At 39.9% G+C, this 16,193-nt stretch overlaps 1 protein-coding gene across 1 annotated transcript in view; it reads left to right on the top strand.

The window, feature by feature from the left end:
- Sirt6 (sirtuin 6) overlaps positions 1-16,193 on the top strand; it is a 44,553-nt gene that overhangs the window by 7,813 nt on the left and 20,547 nt on the right. The window contains exons 3-6 of the mRNA XM_070100034.1: positions 72-199; positions 6,516-6,634; positions 15,749-15,872; positions 15,984-16,157. Of these exons, the coding sequence (XP_069956135.1) occupies positions 72-199; positions 6,516-6,634; positions 15,749-15,872; positions 15,984-16,157 (545 nt within the window). The remainder of the gene's footprint in view (positions 1-71; positions 200-6,515; positions 6,635-15,748; positions 15,873-15,983; positions 16,158-16,193) is intronic.

Below are 16,193 nucleotides of genomic sequence, written 5' to 3' on the forward strand. Positions count from 1 at the left end.
CTGTAACATGTTTTAAATATTAATAGTAGCTTACCTTTTGTGTCTGTTTTAATAAAATGCCTTTGCTTCAGAAATTTGACTCTGCTGATGTGGTAGAGAGAAAAGTTCAACTGCTGGCCGAGTGGGTGAAGGCATCGAAGCACACAGTTTTCCACACTGGTGCTGGCATTAGTACATCTGCAGGGATACCAGATTTTAGGTGAGTAATTAGATTAGCTGCTTTCCTGTTTTGCTATTCATATTTTAATAAATATTTTTTTGTAGATAAATTTTCTGTGATATGTATATATATGTATATATATATATATATATATGTATATATATATATATATATATATATGTATATATATATATATATATGTATATATATCTTCTTCTTTCTTTCAACACATCGGCCGTATCCCACCGAGGCGGGGTGGCCCAAAAGGAAAAACGAAGTTTCTCCTTTTACATTTAGTAATATATACAGGAGAAGAGGTTACTAGCCCCTTGCTCCCGGCATTTTAGTTGCCTCCTACAACACGCATGGCTTACGGAGGAAGAATTCTGTTCCACTTCCCCATGGAGGTAAGAGAAAATAAACAAGAACAAGAACTAGTAAGAAAATATTAGAAAACCCAGAGGGGTGTGTATATATATGCTTGTACATGTATGTGTAGTGTGACCTAAGTGTAAGTAGAAGTAGCAAGACATACCTGAAATCTTGCATGTTTATGAGACAGAAAAATGGACACCAGCAATCCTACCATCATGTAAAACAATTACAGGCTTTTGTTGTACACTCACTTGGCAGGACGGTAGTACCTCCCTGGGCGGTTGCTGTCTACCAACCTACTACCTATATGTATATATATATATATATATATATATATATATATATATATATATACAGTGGACCCCTGGTTAACGATTTTAATCCGTGCAAGAGGGGTAATTGTTATGCGAAATAATCGCTATGTGAATGAATTTTCCCCATAAGAAATAATGGAAATCAAATTAATCCGTGCAAGACACCCAAAAGTATGAAAAAAAAAATTTTACCACATGAAATATACATTTTCCCACACACAAAGAGAAGGATACATGCACAATAGTAGAGTAGTACATGCACAGTATATATTGTGCATGTACTAGTCTACTAAATGAAGAATAAATGACACTTACCTTTATTGAAGATGCAGCAATGACTGATGAGACACTGTGTCCTGGGAGTGCCTTTTCCTCCTGAGTACTGTAGGTCCTGTTTGGCACTTTCTTCCAGAACAGGCCTTATCACACTGTGTATGCCACTACGATTCTTAAATCTCTCAAACCAACCTTTGCTGGCTTTAAATTCACCAATATGAGCACTAGTTCCAGGCATTTTTCCCTGTTCACCTGGGTGTTAGTCGACTTGTGTGGGTTGCATCCTGGGAGACAAGATTAAGGACCCCAATGGAAATAAGTTAGACAGTCTTCGATGACACTGACTTTTTTGGGTTATCCTGGGTGGCAAATCCTCTGGGGTTAATTGTTTCTTGGTATTCTCAATAAGCCACACCAACAACGGTGCTACAGCAGCAGCAGCAGCTGACAGTGCAGCAGCAGCAGCAGCTGTACCACCAATAGTAGCGATGGTTGATTGGGGTTTATTATACAACCTGGCCAGCTCGGAGACATGCACTCCACTTTCATACTTATCAATGATCTTTTTCTTCATCTCTATTGTAATTCTCACCCTTATTGCTGTAGGGTTGGCACTAGAAGCTTTCTTGGGGCCCATGGTCACTTATTTTCCAGAAAAAGCACTGAAAACACTGTAATAATACGAAATATTCCGATTGTATGCTTGGATGTTACCGCGGAGGCTGGCTGGTAAACAATGCCACCGGCGGAACATGTGAGTGTGGCTCAGGCCGCACATTGGACGCGTCTCGGACGAAAATCGGTAAGCGGGTTTTTAAGCGGTATGTGAGGCAAAATTTTTGCAATTAAAGTAAGCGGTATGCGAAATAATCGCTATGTGATGCCATCGTTATGCGGGGGTCCACTGTATATATATATATATATATATATATATTTTTTTTTTTTTTCAACAAGTCGGCCGTCTCCCACCGAGGCAGGGTATATGTATATGTATATATATGTATATATATGTCAAGAAATTTTAATGAAAATAAGAAAAAATTTTGGAGTGAGTTAAACAAGTTAAGAAAGCCTAGGGAAAGTATGGATTTGTCAGTTAAAAACAGAGTAGGGGAATTAGTAGATGGGGAAAGGGAGGTATTAGGTAGATGGCGAGAATATTTTGAGAAACTTTTAAATGTTGAGGAAGAAAGGGAGGCGGTAATTTCATGCACTGGCCAGGGAGGTATACCATCTTTTAGGAGTGAAGAAGAGCAGAATGTAAGTGTGGTGGAGGTACGTGAGGCATTACGTAGAATGAAAGGGGGTAAAGCAGGTGGAACTGATGGGATCATGACAGAAATGTTAAAAACAGGGGGGGATATAGTGTTGGAGTGGTTGGTACTTTTGTTTAATAAATGTATGAAAGAGGGGAAGGTACCTAGGGATTGGCAGAAAGCATGTATAGTCCCTTTATATAAAGGGAAAGGGGACAAAAGAGATTGTAAGAATTATAGAGGAATAAGTTTACTGAGTATACCAGGAAAAGTATACAGTAGGGTTATAATTGAAAGAATTAGAGGTAAGACAGAATGTAGGATTGCAGATGAGCAGGGAGGCTTCAGAGTGGGTAGGGGATGTGTAGATCAAGTGTTTACATTGAAGCATATATGTGAACAGTATTTAGATAAAGGTAGGGAAGTTTTTATTGCATTTATGGATTTAGAAAAGGTATATGATAGAGTGGATAGAGGAGCAATGTGGCAGATGTTGCAAGTATGTGGAATAGGTGGTAAGTTACTAAATGCTGTTAAGAGTTTTTATGAGGATAGTGAGGCTCAGGTTAGGGTGTGTAGAAGAGAGGGAGAATACTTCCCGGTAAAAGTAGGTCTTAGACAGGGATGTGTAATGTCACCATGGTTGTTTAATATATTTATAGATGGGGTTGTAAAAGAAGTAAATGCTAGGGTGTTCGGGAGAGGGGTGGGGTTAAATTATGGGGAATCAAATTCAAAATGGGAATTGACACAGTTACTTTTTGCTGATGATACTGTGCTTATGGGAGATTCTAAAGAAAAATTGCGAAGGTTAGTGGATGAGTTTGAGAATGTGTGTAAAGGTAGAAAGTTGAAAGTGAACATAGAAAAGAGTAAGGTGATGAGGGTATCAAATGATTTGGATAAGGAAAAATTGGATATCAAATTGGGGAGGAGGGGTATGGAAGAAGTGAATGTTTTCAGATACTTGGGAGTTGACGTGTCGGCGGATGGATTTATGAAGGATGAGGTTAATCATAGAATTGATGAGGGAAAAAAGGTGAGTGGTGCGTTGAGGTATATGTGGAGTCAAAAAACGTTATCTATGGAGGCAAAGAAGGGAATGTATGAAAGTATAGTAGTACCAACACTCTTATATGGATGTGAAGCTTGGGTGGTAAATGCAGCAGCGAGGAGACGGTTGGAGGCAGTGGAGATGTCCTGTCTAAGGGCAATGTGTGGTGTAAATATTATGCAGAAAATTCGGAGTGTGGAAATTAGGAGAAGGTGTGGAGTTAATAAAAGCATTAGTCAGATGGCAGAAGAGGGGTTGTTGAGGTGGTTTGGTCATTTAGAGAGAATGGATCAAAGTAGAATGACATGGAAAGCATATAAATCTATAGGGGAAGGAAGGAGGGGTAGGGGTCGTCCTCGAAAGGGTTGGAAAGAGGGGGTAAAGGAGGTTTTGTGGGCGAGGGGCTTTGACTTCCAGCAAGCGTGCATGAGCATGTTAGATAGGAGTGAATGGAGACGAATGATACTTGGGACCTGACGATCTGTTGGAGTGTGAGCAGGGTAATATTTAGTGAAGGGATTCAGGGAAACCGGTTGTTTTCATATAGTCGGACTTGAATCCTGGAAATTGGAAGTACAGTGCCTGCACTTTAAAGGATTGGTTTGGGATATTGGGAGTTTGGAGGGATATGTTGTGTATCTTTATACGTATATGCTTCTAAACTGTTGTATTCTGAGTGCCTCTGCAAAAACAGTGATAATGTGTGAGTGTGGTGAAAGTGTTGAATGATGATGAAAGTATTTTCTTTTTAGGGATTTTCTTTCTTTTTGGGTCACCCTGCCTCGGTGGGAGACGGTCGACTTGTTGAAAAAAAAAAAAATGTATGTATTACCATGAATGTTGTATAATGAAAACTATCATTCTACTATATTAAAAAATTAATGCTCAGGGGAAAATCAGAAGAAAATGAGATACCCTCTGGGTATCTGTTGAGGCTGCAAAGGGCTTTTGATCCAAAGAATTAGAGCTACCCTTCCCTCGGGAAAAGCCTAATTAACTCCCTCTCCCATTCCCAGGTTCTGCATGACCCTTATGGGTTTAGCACTTCCAGTGAATTTATTTATAATAATACAAAATTCTGAACTCCATGGGGAAGTGGAGAAAAATCCTTCCTCTATAAGTCGTGTGTGTCGTAAGAGGTGACTAAAATGCTGGGAGGAAGGGGCTAGTAACCCCTTCTCCTGTATAAATTACTAAGTGTAAGAAAAAAAACTTTCTTTTTTCTTTTTAGGTCACCCTGCCTCAGTGGGATATTGCCAGTGCGTTAAAAAAAGAAATAACAAGATTCGAGAAATATTTTACAGCATCTCTCTAGTAGAGTATCTTCACAATTTTTGACATTTTTTTATTTATGCAAATGAATTTACAGGCTGAGAGTTATCCTACCTCAGCTCATTTCAAAGCCCAGAAATATATAGTCATACCTCGCTCTATGTCATTTCAGCCTATGTCAGATTTGCCTTTATGCCACTTTTCAAGAGTAAATTTCAGTTCAGTGAACATCATTATGTCCATCTTTTCGTCACTCAGCAGTGTCACCTACGTCATATTTTGTTTAATTGTATTCATTATTCTTTAACAACCTCCTTTTCCCCATGTGTCCTGAGATGCCTTCCTAAGTAATTTGTTAACACCCAGGCACAGTGGAACCTCAAAAATTGAACTTAATCCGTTCCAGGAGCTAGTTCTAAATTCGAAAAGTCTGAAATTCGAAGCAATGTTTCCCATAAGAAATAATGGAAATACAATTAATCCGTTCCAGAAACCCAAAAATATTCACACAAAAAATACATTTTATAGAGATTAATTACAGTTTTACATACAACAAATACTATAGTTTTTAATTATATATAGTAATACATATAAAATAACATTTTTACTTACCTTTATTGAAGATTGGTGATGGCATCTGGAAGATAGGGAGGAGGAGAGAGGGAGTTGGGGTTAGTGTTTGGAAGGAGAATCCCTCTCCATGAGGACTTCAGGTAAAGCCCTCTCTGGGGTTACTTCCCTTCTCTGTCTTTTAATGCCACTAGGACCAGCTTGAGAGTCACTGGACCCCTGTCTCACAAAATAACTGTCCACAGTCCTCTGTTTCTGGCGCCTCTTTAACATTTCCCTAAAATGGGACATGGTTCTGTCACTGAACTTGTTGCAAAGATGGCTTGTTTCAGCTTGCTCAGGGTGGTACTTCTGCACAAACATTTGGACATCATTCCACTTGGCACAAATCTCCTTAATCTTTGAAGAAGGCACCTCATCCACTCCCTATATTAACACCTTTTGCAACATCAGCTTCCTTGATTTGTTCTTTCTTTGACAGGATAGAACGGATGGTCAACTTGTTTTTCCCGCACATCCTGGCAAGCTCAACAAGTCTCACACCACTCTCATACTTCTGTATTATTTCCTTCTTCACATCTATGGTGTTTCTCACTTTCTTTACCACAGGGTACCACTAGCAAGTTTCTTTGGGCCCATGGCAGCTTATTTCACAGTCCCACAAGCACTAAACACAACAAAATAATCGTAAAATGCGTGAATGAGAGCACAGGTTAGTGTTCACTCAAGCATAAACAAAGCTAGACTGCTCACGGCGCCTGCGCGGGGACGCGGACAGAGCGGGCGGCAGACAGGTCCCGTACCCGGCGGTCCGAAAATAGGGGCGCTTTCGATAATAGGGACACAGTTTGTCCGAAAAAATGGTCCTATTTTCGAAACGTTCCATATGTGATACGTTCGCTTTTTGAGGTTCCACTGTACCTACTTACTGCTGTGTGAACAGGGACAACAGGTGTAAGGAAACATGGCCAACGTTTCCACCCATGCTGGGATCGAATCCTGGTCAGCTGTACACTGAGGACACTACCAATTGAGCCATGAGTGGCAAGTGTAATCTTGGCATTCCTATTTTTTTCACATCTTCATACCTTCTTTATACTATAGTATCACCTTCATTCACTTTCCATTATTTAGTAAGAAAGCTTACTCAGTCGCATGGTATACAAATATAATTCTTTTCTAATTAAATATTGTTCTAGGCTTGGATATATTTCCTTTAATGCAAAAACTTTATTTAGGGGTCCAAAAGGAGTATGGACTTTGGAGAAAGAAGGATTGAAGCCTGACATAAATATATCCTGGGATGATGCTAAGCCAACACTCACTCACATGGCTATTGTTGCTTTAGAGCATAATGGTAAGTGGTATACAGTATATGTGATTACATTATTGTTTTTGTTTTATATTTTTTTGTCTTTGTAATTAATATTTTGAATATGTAGGTCAACTTTCTATTTAACGGATTATATTGAGGTTCATTAAATCAAGGGTTTAATATTCATAAATAGTAAACTCAATAAGTAATCACAAGATTGTGGTCATAATAGTTTCTTAAAACCTGATAAATGTGTAAGTTTCTGAACCAGTTTTGATAACTGATTTTCATGTCTTTTTTCCTTATTAAATTAACATTAATATATAGTTATTTTTATTATTATTTTATTATTATCACACTGGCCGATTCCCACCAAGGCAGGGTGGCCCGAAAAAGAAAAGCTTTCACCATCATTCACTCCATCACTGTCTTGCCAGAAGGGTGCTTTACACTACAGTTTTTAAACTGCAACATTAACACCCCTCCTTCAGAGTGCAGGCACTGTACTTCCCATCTCCAGGACTCAAGTCCGGCCTGCCGGTTTCCCTGAACCCCTTCATAAATGTTACTTTGCTCACACTCCAATAGCACGTCAAGTATTAAAAACCATTTGTCTCCATTCACTCCTATCAAACACGCTCACGCTTGCCTGCTGGAAGTCCAAGCCCCTCGCACACAAAACCTCCTTTACCCCCTCCCTCCAACCTTTCCTAGGCCGACCCCTACCCCGCCTTCTTTCCACTACAGACTGATACACTCTTGAAGTCACTCTGTTTCACTCCATTCTCTCTACATGTCCGAACCACCTCAACAACCCTTCCTCAGCCCTCTGGACAACAGTTTTGGTTATTCCATCACCTCCTCCTAACTTCCAAACTACGAATTCTCTGCATTATATTCACACCACACATTGCCCTCAGACATGACATCTCCACTGCCTCCAGCCTTCTCCTCGCTGCAACATTCATCACCCATGCTTCACACCCATATAAGAGCGTTGGTAAAACTATACTCTCATACATTCCCCTCTTTGCCTCCAAGGACAAAGTTCTTTGTCTCCACAGACTCCTAAGTGCACCACTCACCCTTTTCCCCTCATCAATTCTATGATTCACCTCATCTTTCATAGACACATCCGCTGACACGTCCACTCCCAAATATCTGAATACATTCACCTCCTCCATACTCTCTCCCTCCAATCTGATATCCAATCTTTCATCAGCTAATCTTTTTGTTATCCTCATAACCTTACTCTTTCCTGTTTTCACTTTTAATTTTCTTCTTTTGCACACCCTACCAAATTCATCCACCAATCTCTGCAACTTCTCTTCAGAATCTCCCAAGAGCACAGTGTCATCAGCAAAGAGCAACTGTGACAACTCCCACTTTATGTGTGATCCTTTATGTTTTAACTCCACGCCTCTTGCCAAGACCCTCGCATTTACTTCTCTTACAGCCCCATCTATAAATATATTAAACAACCACGGTGACATCACACATCCTTGTCTAAGGCCTACTTTTACTGGGAAATAATTTCCCTCTTTCCTACATACTCTAACTTGAGCCTCACTATCCTTGTAAAAACTCTTCACTGCTTTCAGTAACCTACCTCCTACACCATACACCTGCAACATCTGCCACATTGCCCCCCTATCCACCCTGTCATACGCCTTTTCCAAATCCATAAATGCCACAAAGACCTCTTTAGCCTTATCTAAATACTGTTTACTTATATGTTTCACTGTAAACACCTGGTCCACACACCCCCTACCTTTCCTAAAGCCTCCTTGTTCATCTGCTATCCTATTCTCCGTCTTACTCTTAATTCTTTCAGTAATAACTCTACCATACACTTTACCAGGTATACTCAACAGACTTATCCCCCTATAATTTTTGCACTCTCTTTTGTCCCCTTTGCCTTTATACAAAGGAACTATGCATTCTCTCTGCCAATCCCTAGGTACCTTACCCTCTTCCATACATTTATTAAATAATTGCACCAACCACTCCAAAACTATATCCCCACCTGCTTTTAACATTTCTATCTTTATCCCATCAATCCCGGCTGCCTTACCCCCTTTCATTTTACCTACTGCCTCACGAACTTCCCCCACACTCACAACTGGCTCTTCCTCACTCCTACAAGATGTTATTCCTCCTTGCCCTATACACGAAATTACAGCTTCCCTATCTTCATCAACATTTAACAATTCCTCAAAATATTCCCTCCATTTTCCCAATACCTCTAACTCTCCATTTAATAACTCTCCTCTCCTATTTTTAACTGACAAATCCATGTGTTCTCTAGGCTTCCTTAACTTGTTAATCTCACTCCAAAACTTTTTTGTATTTTCAACAAAATTTGTCAACATCTCACCCACTCTCTCATTTGCTCTCTTTTTACATTGCTTCACCACTCTCTTAACCTCTCTCTTTTTCTCCATATGCTCTTCCCTCCTTGCATCACTTCTACTTTGTAAAAACTTCTCATATGCTAACTTTTTCTCCCTTACTTTACATCATCATTCCACCAATCGCTCCTCTTCCCTCCCGCACCCACTTTCCTGTAACCACAAACTTCTGCTGAACACTCTAACACTACATTTTTAAACCTACCCCATACCTCTTCGACCCCATTGCCTATGCTCTCATTAGCCCATCTATCCTCCAATAGCTGTTTATATCTTACCCTAACTGCCTCCTCTTTTAGTTTATAAACCTTCACCTCTCTCTTCCCTGATGCTTCTATTCTCCTTGTATCCCATCTACCTTTTACTCTCAGTGTAGCTACAACTAGAAAGTGATCTGATATATCTGTGGCCCCTCTATAAACATGTACATCCTGAAGTCTACTCAGCAGTCTTTTATCTACCAATACATAATCCAACAAACTACTGTCATTTCGCCCTACATCATATCTTGTATACTTATTTATCCTCTTTTTCTTAAAATATGTATTACCTATAACTAAACCCCTTTCTATACAAAGTTCAATCAAAGGGCTCCCATTATCATTTACACCTGGCACCCCAAACTTACCTACCACACCCTCTCTAAAAGTTTCTCCTACTTTAGCATTCAGGTCCCCTACCACAATTACTCTCTCACTTGGTTCAAAGGCTCCTATACATTCACTTAACATCTCCCAAAATCTCTTTCCTCTACATTCCTCTCTTCTCCAGGTGCATACATGCTTATTATGACCCACTTTTTGCATCCTACCTTTACTTTAATCCACATAATTCTTGAATTTTCACATTCATATTCTCTTTTCTCCTTCCATAACTGATCCTTCAACATTACTGCTACCCCTTCCTTTGCTGTAACTCTCTCAGATACTCCAGATTTAATCCCATTTATTTCCCCCCACCGAAATTCCCCTACCCCCTTCAGCTTTGTTTCACTTAGGGCCAGGACATCCAACTTCTTTTCATTCATAACATCAGCAATCATCTGTTTCTTGTCATCTGCACTACATCCACGCACATTCAAGCATCCCAGTTTTATAAAGTTTTTCTTCTTCTCTTTTTTAGTAAATGTCTACAGGAGAAGGGGTTACTAGCCCATTGCTCCCGGCATTTTAATCGCCTCATACGACACAAATGGCTTACGGAGGAAAGATTCTTTTCCACTTCCCCATGGACAATATAAGAAATAAAGAAGAACAAGAGCTATTTAGAAAAAGGAGAAAAACCTAGATGTATGTATATATATATGCATGTGCATGTCTGTGAAGTGTGACCAAAGTGTAAGTAGGAGTAGCAAGATATCCCTGTTATCTAGCGTGTTTATGAGACAGAAAAAGAAACCAGCAATCCTGGTTATTTTTATATAGCCGGACTTGAGTCCTGGAAATGGGAAGTACAATGCCTGCACTTGAAAGGAGGGGTTTGGGATATTGGCAATTTGGAGGGATGTGTTGTGTATCTTTATACATATATGCTTCTAAACTGTTGTATTCTGAGCACCTCTGCAAAAACAATGATTATGTGTGAGTGAGGTGAAAGTGTTGAATGATGATGAAAGTATTTTCTTTTTGGGGATTTTTTCTTTCTTTTTGGGTCACCCTGCCTCGGTGGGAGACGGCCAACTTTAAAAAAAAAAAATATATAGTTATGCAGCAAACACCATCATTTAGGAATTGAAGTAACACATCAGATAAATAGAATGAAGATAGTTGGGAAGTGCAGGATGAGTACAGTGAAAAAAATGAGTGGTGAAGCTGCCACCACCGACTCAAAATTTAAAATTATATTCGCCTCACGACTTAGATTGTACTGGTACCTACTTTTCACCCCATTACAATATATTTAAAACAAATTATTCAAGAAATGTGGCACATAGAAGTAAAATATCACAATACAGCTGTTTTCTCATTATGCCTCTTTTACTTATCCTTTATATTTCTTCTTCCCAGTACAGGTTGGTCATAACTAATCTGGCAATCAGTAAACCGGTTCCATCAGTAATCTGGCACTAATTTCGGCTAGCATAATTTCAGATTTCCGGGGTCGCAACACGAACCTGCCGCTTCTGTTTGGTGGCACTGATTGTTGCATACGTCATTCCAATTTATTTTTCTTCATTTATTGTTATAACCTGCTCACTTTTAGCCCTAGCCATGGTTCCAACAAATAAAAGAAATGTTTCACCGTACATTGTCCATAAAAGATAAGAAGGCTTTAAAGCTACTGTCAGTTGCCATGAGCTCAGCTCACTCAGATAAGCTGTGACTGGTAAATTTAGGCCTTCATATGACAATAGGCGTGTGTGGTAAGTGTGCACTATACAGCCTTTCCTCACTTAGCGACATACTTGTTTACTGACCCTCAGACTTACGATGGGCTCTCTGACCAGTATTCATACCTAAATAATGTATATTAGAGCTGATTTCCTCTATTCTGTTTATTTCAATATACAGTACACTACTGTATAAACATTTAAAAATGCACCACAAATGTTATAAATGGTGCAAAGGTGACATTAAAACAATATCAAAGATGGTTAACACGTGGTCTCAGGAACGGAATTCCGTCGTTAAGTGAGGGGAGGCTGAATTACAATACTGCAGTAGTCTGCATAACAGTAATTCTATTTTTTGTGTGAATAAAAATTCAGAGTGAAAAGCTAGAGTAATATAAGAGGGGCCTGGAGACATGACTAATGAACAGAGAAAATGTTATTTTAGTGTCAGGAGTGTGTATTGTTAATTCTGGAACCTATTTTGAAATTGGCATCTCTTAAAATTTGTGTGAAATTGGTCAATTTACCAAATTCTGACCACTTTATTGGGCAGTTGAAATAGGTAAACGGGCAGTTTCTTGTACTCAATAGACAGAATAGAAGGAGTACTAGTGAAATAGCTATGAGTTTGGTAGACTGGAACAGTGGAATGGTCCAAAAATAAGGCATGAAGTGGGTGAAACCGCTGATGTGTAAATATTGCCGTTAGGTTTATTGTATTCTAACCTAACCACTGTAATCTGGCAAATTCACTATTCTGGCACCCTACAGGTCTCGATGATGCCGGATTAGTGATGGTCAACCTGTATTTCATATTGGGCTAGGGATTACCAGTGCCCTATCAGGACCTTGCAACCTCTTTACAGTTCACTTATATTTTCTCTGGCATTCCTGCAGTTCACTCTATAGCTCTCCCTCACATCCTTTTAGCTCACTCCCACACCCTTTCAGCTCACTCCTGCAATTCACTCCTACCCCTACAGCTTACTCCTACACTCTACTACACACTCATGGGCAGTACAGTGCTTACACTCTGAAGGATGGGTGAAGAAGTTGTGGTTTGGATGGTCATTTGGAATGTGATATCGATATTTTTTTCAAGAAGGCTATTGAATGTGTGATAGTAAATTTTTTTTTTTTTTTTCAACAAGTCGGCCGTCTCCCACCGAGGCAGGGTGACCCAAAAAAGAAAGAAAATCCCCAAAAAGAAAATACTTTCATCATCATTCAACACTTTCACCACACTCACACATTATCACTGTTTTTGCAGAGGTGCTCAGAATACAACAGTTTAGAAGCATATACGTATAAAGATACACATCATATCCCTCCAAACTGCCAATATCCCAAACCCCTCCTTTAAAGTGCAGGCATTGTACTTCCCATTTCCAGGACTCAAGTCCGACTATATGAAAATAAACGGTTTCCCTGAATCCCTTCACTAAATATTACCCTGCTCACACTCCAACAGATTGTCAGGTCCCAAGTATCATTCGTCTCCATTCACTCCTATCTAACACGCTCATGCACGCTTGCTGGAAGTCCAAGCCCCTCACCCACAAAACCTCCTTTACCCCTTCTTTCCAACCCTTTCGAGGATGACCCCTACCCCTCTTTCCTTCCCCTATAGATTTATATGCTTTCCATGTCATTCTACTTTGATCCATTCTCTCTAAATGACCAAACCACCTCAACAACCCCTCTTCTGCCCTCTGACTAATGCTTTTATTAACTCCACACCTTCTCCTAATTTCCACACTCCGAATTTTCTGCATAATATTTACACCACACATTGCCCTTAGACAGGACATCTTCACTGCCTCCAACCGCCTCCTCGCTGCTGCATTTACCACCCAAGCTTCACATCCATATAAGAGTGTTGGTACTACTATACTTTCATACATTCCCTTCTTTGCCCCATAGATAACGTTTTTTGACTCCACATATACCTCAACGCACCACTCACCTTTTTTCCCTCATCAATTCTCTGATTAACCTCATCCTTCATAAATAGTAAATGTATTGATAAAATCTTAAATTTTTTTAACTTGCATATTTTCCTTTTGCTTATGAATTATTTTTTTTTTTTTTTTACAAAATTTTATTTTTTTTTTTTTTTATTATCACACCGGCCGATTCCCACCAAGGCAGGGTGGCCCGAAAAAGAAAAACTTTCACCATCATTCACTCCATCACTGTCTTGCCAGAAGGGTGCTTTACACTACAGTTTTTAAACTGCAACATTAACACCCCTCCTTCAGAGTGCAGGCACTGTACTTCCCATCTCCAGGACTCAAGTCCGGCCTGCCGGTTTCCCTGAATCCCTTCATAAATGTTACTTTGCTCACACTCCAACAGCACGTCAAGTATTAAAAACCATTTGTCTCCATTCACTCCTATCAAACACGCTCAAGCATGCCTGCTGGAAGTCCAAGCCCCTCGCACACAAAACCTCCTTTACCCCCTCCCTCCAACCCTTCCTAGGCCGACCCCTACCCCGCCTTCCTTCCACTACAGACTGATACACTCTTGAAGTCATTCTGTTTCGCTCCATTCTCTCTACATGTCCGAACCACCTCAACAACCCTTCCTCAGCCCTCTGGACAACAGTTTTGGTAATCCCGCACCTCCTCCTAACTTCCAAACTACGAATTCTCTGCATTATATTCACACCACACATTGCCCTCAGACATGACATCTCCACTGCCTCCAGCCTTCTCCTCGCTGCAACATTCATCACCCACGCTTCACACCCATATAAGAGCGTTGGTAAAACTATACTCTCATACATTCCCCTCTTTGCCTCCAAGGACAAAGTTCTTTGTCTCCACAGACTCCTAAGTGCACCACTCACTCTTTTTCCCTCATCAATTCTATGATTCACCTCATCTTTCATAGACCCATCCGCTGACACGTCCACTCCCCGATATCTGATTACGTTCACCTCCTCCATACTCTCTCCCTCCAATCTGATATTCAATCTTTCATCACCTAATCTTTTTGTTATCCTCATAACCTTACTCTTTCCTGTATTCACCTTTAATTTTCTTCTTTTGCACACCCTACCAAATTCATCCACCAATCTCTGCAACTTCTCTTCAGAATCTCCCAAGAGCACAGTGTCATCAGCAAAGAGCAGCTGTGACAACTCCCACTTTGTGTGTGATTCTTTATCTTTTAACTCCACGCCTCTTGCCAAGACCCTCGCATTTACTTCTCTTACAACCCCATCTATAAATATATTAAACAACCACGGTGACATCACACATCCTTGTCTAAGGCCTACTTTTACTGGGAAAAAATTTCCCTCTTTCCTACATACTCTAACTTGAGCCTCACTATCCTCGTAAAAACTCTTCACTGCTTTCAGTAACCTACCTCCTACACCATACACTTGCAACATCTGCCACATTGCCCCCCTATCCACCCTGTCATACGCCTTTTCCAAATCCATAAATGCCACAAAGACCTCTTTAGCCTTATCTAAATACTGTTCACTTATATGTTTCACTGTAAACACCTGGTCCACACACCCCCTACCTTTCCTAAAGCCTCCTTGTTCATCTGCTATCCTATTCTCCGTCTTACTCTTAATTCTTTCAATTATAACTCTACCATACACTTTACCAGGTACACTCAACAGACTTATCCCCCTATAATTTTTGCACTCTCTTTTATCCCCTTTGCCTTTATACAAAGGAACTATGCATGCTCTCTGCCAATCCCTAGGTACCTTACCCTCTTCCATACATTTATTAAACAATTGCACCAACCACTCCAAAACTATATCCCCACCTGCTTTTAACATTTCTATCTTTATCCCATCAATCTCGGCTGCCTTACCCCCTTTCATTTTACCTACTGCCTCACGAACTTCCCCCACACTCACAACTGGCTCTTCCTCACTCCTACAAGATGTTATTCCTCCTTGCCCTATACACGAAATCACAGCTTCCCTATCTTCATCAACATTTAACAATTCCTCAAAATATTCCTTCCATCTTCCCAATACCTCTAACTCTCCATTTAATAACTCTCCTCTCCTATTTTTAACTGACAAATCCATTTGTTCTCTAGGCTTTCTTAACTTGTTAATCTCACTCCAAAACTTTTTCTTATTTTCAACAAAATTTGTTGATAACATCTCACCCACTCTCTCATTTGCTCTCTTTTTACATTGCTTCACCACTCTCTTAACCTCTCTCTTTTTCTCCATATACTCTTCCCTCCTTGCATCACTTCTACTTTGTAAAAACTTCTCATATGCTAACTTTTTCTCCCTTACTACTCTCTTTACATCATCATTCCACCAATCGCTCCTCTTCCCTCCTACAATTTGAATAATGTGCACATTCTTTTCTTTGAATTTTGCTTTGAAAAATCTTAATGCAAATTTTTCTATAATATCTTCAGGGTATGTGAAGTATGTGGTAACTCAGAATATTGATGGTCTCCACCTAAGGTCAGGACTGCAGCGTAAAAAATTAGCAGAGCTTCATGGTGACATGTTTGTAGATAAGTGCGACTATTGTCATAGGTAAGTCATCATAAGTGTCCTTGCTTGAGAATTGAGCATAAAAATGGAGCATGCTTGAAATTATAACAATTTGGTTGTCTATTGTAGTGTATTTGTATTCATTTTTACTAGACAATTTGTAAGGAGCACAGCAGTAACAACCGTTGGTCAGAAGAGTGAAGGCAAGCCATGTCCAGGAAAGCGTGGGAATGGAAGACGGTGCCGTGGGAAACTTCATGATAATGTATTGGACTGGGAAGATGGCTTACCAGATGCTGATCTTGACTTGGCTACTTCTCATTCATGGTGGGTGTTATGGGTCAGGCATTTTGTACAGGATTT

The sequence above is a fragment of the Cherax quadricarinatus genome, chromosome 71, assembly GCF_038502225.1.
Source record: "Cherax quadricarinatus isolate ZL_2023a chromosome 71, ASM3850222v1, whole genome shotgun sequence".
NCBI lineage: Eukaryota > Metazoa > Arthropoda > Malacostraca > Decapoda > Parastacidae > Cherax > Cherax quadricarinatus.